Source organism: Capsicum annuum, chromosome 1 (genome assembly GCF_002878395.1).
Source record: "Capsicum annuum cultivar UCD-10X-F1 chromosome 1, UCD10Xv1.1, whole genome shotgun sequence".
NCBI lineage: Eukaryota > Viridiplantae > Streptophyta > Magnoliopsida > Solanales > Solanaceae > Capsicum > Capsicum annuum.
Window position 1 is genome coordinate 180,561,812 of NC_061111.1, and position 6,434 is coordinate 180,568,245.

At 32.8% G+C, this 6,434-nt stretch overlaps 1 protein-coding gene across 1 annotated transcript; it reads right to left on the bottom strand.

Annotated features, from left to right (window-relative positions):
• Nucleotides 1-1,199: 1,199 nt before the first annotated feature.
• LOC107852317 (rapid alkalinization factor) lies at nucleotides 1,200-2,201 on the bottom strand. The gene has a single exon (XM_016697381.2). It carries the CDS (start codon nucleotides 1,848-1,850, stop codon nucleotides 1,458-1,460), a length of 393 nt encoding a protein of 130 aa, XP_016552867.1. The 5' UTR covers nucleotides 1,851-2,201; the 3' UTR covers nucleotides 1,200-1,457.
• Nucleotides 2,202-6,434: the final 4,233 nt, after the last annotated feature.

A 6,434-nucleotide genomic window follows, 5' to 3' on the forward strand; every position in this document is an offset into this window, starting at 1 on the left:
TTTATGAATATTGTACAAAAAAAATAAAATGAAAAAAAAATATTTGTAATTGTATGAAAAGCATTAGGGAAAACGGAGGAAATGAGAAAAGAAATATGCAAAATGGTTGGATCCCAGTTGTAAAATGGAGTAGCATTATACAAAAGATGACAATGACAAGGTTCACTTGTGTATTGGTCTTGTGGGTAAAAAGAAAAGAAAAGAACGGAAAGTGACTCGTGAGGTTTGAATTTTTATTGTAAATTTGTAACACTTGTCCCTACAAACAAATAGTAGTACTCCTAGTCTTTTTTTTTCCGTCTCTTTATAATGTGGTGCACACATTTAGATATTCAATTCCTTCCTATGCATAGATGCCATATTCCACATTTTTATCACTTATCTTCAATTATTGTGTTCCATTTCTATGTTCCCCCATTCCTTCTATCTCTCCGTTAATTTCGGAAATAAATTTGACAATTGTTCTCTAGTTGGTTCAAATATGCTACAGTAATTATGTCTAGAGTTTTAACGTTAAGAAATGAGTATATAGTAATCCCTAAACCCCCTTATCAGACAACAGACTATTAAAATGAACAGGCTATCACAACTCAAATTAAGGAACACCATTAATTTAGCATAATCCCATAAGTGACGTCGAGCACAGAGGGGGATAATGAGATAAAGTGATATATAGATTTTACACACCTCTCTTGTTATTAACTCAAAACTCAAAACTCAAAACTCAACACACTTTCAATCGAGTACATAGAAGATAAAATATCTACACAAATACTCCCTACGTTCCACAATAAATTAATTGGTAAATTTTAACACACATTTTATGAAAAAAAAAAAACAGAGACATAAATTTTTCATGTTTTTTCATTTTTACCCTCTTCAAAAAGCAAAGACAGTAATATATCACTCCCAATGCATATTTAATAAAGGATAGATTTGAAAAGAAATTCCAACATTTACCTTGAATTGTGGACCATTCAATTATTTTGAAACCCTAAAATTGCTCCAACAATTCAGTTATTGTGAAATGGAGGGAGTCCTATTTATAAACCAATATTTGTTTTACATTTGAAATGTTATTTCAACTCAACTTGAATTTTTTGTTGAAAAAACCTTACTCCAATTGCCAAGACAAATAATCTAACTTCAACTTACTTATTATCCAACCAAAAAGAAAAAAGGATTCGCCAATCACCAAGTGTTAAAACATCATTTATTTCAAATATTATAGTAAGTGGCATGATAAATCAATAGGAGTATTACAACATCATCATACAACAACTACAAGAATGTTCTCTACCACAAAATTCCCAAATACATCATCAATAATATTACCTTAAACCATACGCGTCGATAACAGACTCATCACACAAAGCTCAAAAAGAATTTATAACTTTTACCAGTCGGCAGTAATAAAAAATGTAAATACAGTAAATGGAGAATTTACTGCGTTGTTTTTAACCGCGGCAGCGCGTGATGGCACTGCATCCACGTCGGTAAGGATTCGCCTGAGCTCCGGGACGGCAATTGTAGTACGAAGCTCCTCTCCTTGAGCACGGTACTCTGTTCCTACTAAGCGCACCATAGCTAATGTATCTCCGGCGGTATGCTAACATGCGCCGGGTGCTCTCCGAGTCAACAGAGAACTCTTCGTCACTTCCTTCTTCAGCCAAACACTCTCCGATAGAACCGTCACAGATCGGTGAAGAAGACGACGACACTGTCAATGGAAAATAGCCTAGCTGGTGGACCCCACTAGCTTCCGCTGCCGGCGATGAAACCAACACCGTCATCACTACGAAGAAAATTGAAAGAATCAACAGAATGGAGAAAGATTTCACTTTCGGCATTTTCTTTTTTTGTGAGAAAAATAGGAATTTTCTAGAGAAAGTTGGAGAAAGAAAAAAAAGAAGAGATTTGACAAAGAGAAATAAAGGAGTGGGGTAGTAAATTTATAAGGATTTATTTAAAAACGGGCCTTTAAGATGTGGAAATGATAAGAGTGGCATGTGATTTTTGTCATCTTGCTTGAAAAATAATGCAAAGGCAAATTTGGGTTGGGAGGAATAATGATAGTATATGGACAGCTATAAACCTGAAGTTTGATTTTTTATTTTATTATTTTTGCTTTGTTTTCTCGTTAATCTAGATTCTTTCCTAAGGTCGTTATGTAGTCAATATTTATACAAAACACACTCATATTCTTGTAATTCTTCTAATAAAACTTTCAAAATACGATAAAACTGTCATGAAATATAAAGCAAAAAATAAAAACGAGAGGGAATTTCTTTATTATTTCTCATAAGGAATTCTTATTTTTTTGAGGGATGATTTGTAACGAAAGAAATCCTTTTATTTATAGGGGAAAATTAACTTTGGAGTTTGTAACTTTTTCATAAATAGACATACACAATATATGATAAAGTAGGTATTCACTATATATGGTAAAGTAGACATTCGCTATATATGATACATTTATAACACCCCCTTAAATATTTAATTGATAGATAATACATATATATGCTGCCTCATTAAAAACCTTATAAGAAAAATTCAGTGGGATAAAACCTCGTAAGGAAAAAAGAATACAACGCATATTAACTCCCCCTAATGAGAACATCCTTGAACCTTTACATTCTGATCTTGTGCACCATCTTCTTAAAAGTTGCAATTAAAGGAGACTTGGTGAATAAATCAGTCACATTGTCACTTGAACGAATCTGTTGCATGTTAATATCACCATTCTTTTGGAGCTCATGTATGTAGAAAAGTTTTGACGAAATGTGCTTCGTTCTATCTCTTTTTATGGATCCTTCCTTAAGTTGTGTTATGCATGCTGCATTATTTCCGTATGAAATTGTAGGTAGATTGTCATATTTCACACCACATTTTTCTCGAATGAGATGTACCATGAACCTCAACCATACACATTGTCGGCTTGCTTCATGAATAGCTATTATCTCAGCATAATGCGATAAAGTGGCTACGATAGACTGCTTTGTATATCTCCAAGATATTGCAGTACCACCACATATGAACACATAGCCTATTTGAGACCGAGCTTTATGTAGGTCAGATAAGTACCCAAAATCAGCATGACCAATAAGATCGGGACTGCAAACTTGCTAACAAATTAACTAAAAAAAAGGTTATATCAGGTCTTGTAGTATTTGCAAGATACATTAGTGCATCAATTGCACTAAGATATGATACTCATAATCAAGGAGTTCCTCATTCTTTTCTTGAGTTCGGAATGAATCCTTATTCAATTTTTGCATGTTTCTCATTTAAGTAAATACTCTATTGCTTTTGAAAACTCTCCAAAAATTTTAATGATACTGAAATCATCAAATTATATATTATAAGGATAATAAAAAAAATTTCAGAAACTTTATATGCTTCATGCATTTTGAATCCTTTAGGGATTTTCATATGGATGTTTGTCAAGTAACAATATCCAACATGTCAAGTGTGGCATCTTCAAGTGTGTGGACTGCAAATCAAATAAGTTTTACGCTTACCAAAATGCATCCTTTCAGGTCACTTGATAAATGTTTCTACATCAGGATGCTTAAATTAACGTAGAATTCAGATCCTCATAATCTTTTACAATATTGCACCAATATTGTATCAAAGATATCGTCGATGATTTCTTATTTTGTATTGGTTCACAATGCGACATAACATTTTGAGATCTCATCACTTCATTATTTTCAGGTACCTAAACCTCTCATAAGGTTTCATGAAGTGTTATGTCATAGGCTCTTTAAGAGCACATTGCCTTTTTATCATGATTATTTGCCCCTTATCCTTTTCAAGGATTATTTTATTTGAAACCGATTGGTCTATCATGCGTCACGCATGCATAGACTTTATCCTTTAAAGACACAAAATAGGAGCACTTGCAGCTTAATATGAGATCTTTCGGCATTTGATTTGAATTATCTTTTGAATGAAGATCCAATGATAATTCCTAACATATTTTATAGCTGCTTATAATCTCTCCCTTATGTTAGGAAAGATAATATACATTCTCCATCTTCTTTGATGGATCCATCTTTGTGCATCGTGGTACATTCATTAATCGAATATCGCACATCAAAACTATTAGATGGAATAGTTGGTTCCTGATCTTGAACCAATTGAGAGAGAAGAAATAATCATAATTTATTGGTCTAATGCATACAAGTGCTAGTGTATGCAATATATCATATTTCATACCAATACATGAAACTTTGTTCTCATTAGTAATGATTCAGTTATTTATGAAAGGCATTCAATGCTAAACCATCATCATCAAGATGAATTATCACGATTACACAATCTGAAAATTATGCACAATTTATATTGAACAAATAACTTTATGAATGTCAAACGTAGGTTGACCATGAATGTACATGTGATCATCTTATTGATGCATCTTTTCAACAAATCACATGATAGGAGAACGGGCCCTTATTCACCTTTTATTCTTTTCAAATTTTGAGGGATCCAATCCCAAAATTAGTTGGTCCAACCAACTTATCATGAGAACAAGCAACATTAAAGTTCATGAAAAATTTTCTAATTCTTCAATATATATTCAATACTCAGTATACACATCTTCGGGATATCACAATCGTTCATGTCAACTTATGAACTTTTAATCTAGTAAACTTCAAGCTTATCATGATATGTGTTTTTGCTTTAATAAATTTCAGATTTACTATTTCAAAAGATTTCAAAATAACTCATCTCAGTTATTCTGCCTCTTTTGGAGGTGAGTTGTCATACCATCACAATCAAGTACACGTTTATATTAATAAGCTTCACTAAATATTATCACATTCACCCCAGGGAATGGATCTGTGCTTATAATAATCAAAATTCTCATTCCCCAAGAATGGAATATAATCGTGTCTTAAGCCTATCAAATTATGATAGCTTATATATCTTATAACTTTTTTCATCATATTGCTACTTCAGGAGCTCATCATATTGCTACTTCAGGAGCAAATTGAGGCATACATATGATGTAGAGAATTTTTCTCTAGCACATCTTATAATTATAATAAGCGTGTGAAAATATTATCACTTTTGACGATTATTATTATATTGTCTCTCCACGCTTATATTCGTGCATTCAATCCCTTGTCTTCTTTTAACAATGAAGCAAGTTGTCAACTTTCAGATTTATCTACCATATTCACTTCATGGAATAGAGCATATTAATGGAATATGTTTCATGACCTTTTATTAAACACCATTATTTTGCCTTAATCATCATAATATCATCAATATAGTGTATTGAGATTCAAACTCAACATCTTATCCATATAAAGGTGTCTTAGGCATAAATCGATGGGACTTGAACTCAAATATTATCATTTCTTTTGATAATATTGTTCTTGAGGAATGAATTTAAAACATAAATGGTTCCAAACCAATTATTTTTCTCAAATCCAACAATAATTATATCATTAATAGAAAAATACAAATAACATAAGGAATTACTAACCTTGACCTTTAGATCTATAATCTCACCTTATTTGGCAGAGTCTCGTGCTGATAACGTGTTATGAAATAACTAAAGAATAAAGAAGAATAGTAGAGAGAAGAGAGGAGACTTCTTTATTTCTCATAAGAAATTCTTATTTCTTTGAGGGATGATTTACAACGAAGAAAACCCTTCTATTTATAGGGAAAAACTAACCTTGGGGTTTATAACTTTTCCATAAATAGACATACACAATATATGGTAAAGTAGGTATTCACTATATATCGTAAAGTAGACATTCACTATATACGGTATATTTATTACAAAAACAACAATAAATTCACTATATTTCTACATAGTAGGATCTGAATATAGTAAAATATACGCAATCTATGTCGTTGTCTCTTAAAAAATAGAAAGGTTATTTTCGATAGACCCACGGCTCAAAACATTCAAAATAAGACATGAGCCAAAAAAAATACCTACTATAATTATGGTCTCTGCTGAGGTTTGGTAACTAATACTCCAACTTATTTGTATTGTATCTCGTGGATACTCAACGCCAAAACTGTCAAGTGGGCCGGGCTGACCCGTTTCGACCTGATTAGCCTGACCCATTTAGATAGCTCGGACCAGTCTGACCCGGCCCGATGGGCCTTCGGCCCCCGGGCTGGGTCATTTGAGTGGACAGGCCCAGTGAATCGGCCCAGTTAGGAAATCGAACCAGGCCCACCGGTTACCCTGACCGAACTAGCTCGATTATATAAACTTTTTTTTTATTTTGGAAAATGCCAGATGGGCTGGCCTTCAACGGTCAATTGGACCGTTGGCCCAACGGCTATAATGTCGTTTGGAGCTCAACGACTAATTGACCCATTTTTTAATTTTTATTAAAAAAATATTAATTCAAATATTTTTCTATAAATACCCTATATTCAAAATCATTTTTCACACATTC

Excerpts from the sequence above, each read along its gene's own strand:
- LOC107852317 (XM_016697381.2), bottom strand. The coding sequence starts at position 1,850 with ATGCCGAAAGTGAAATCTTTCTCCATTCTGTTGATTCTTTCAATTTTC.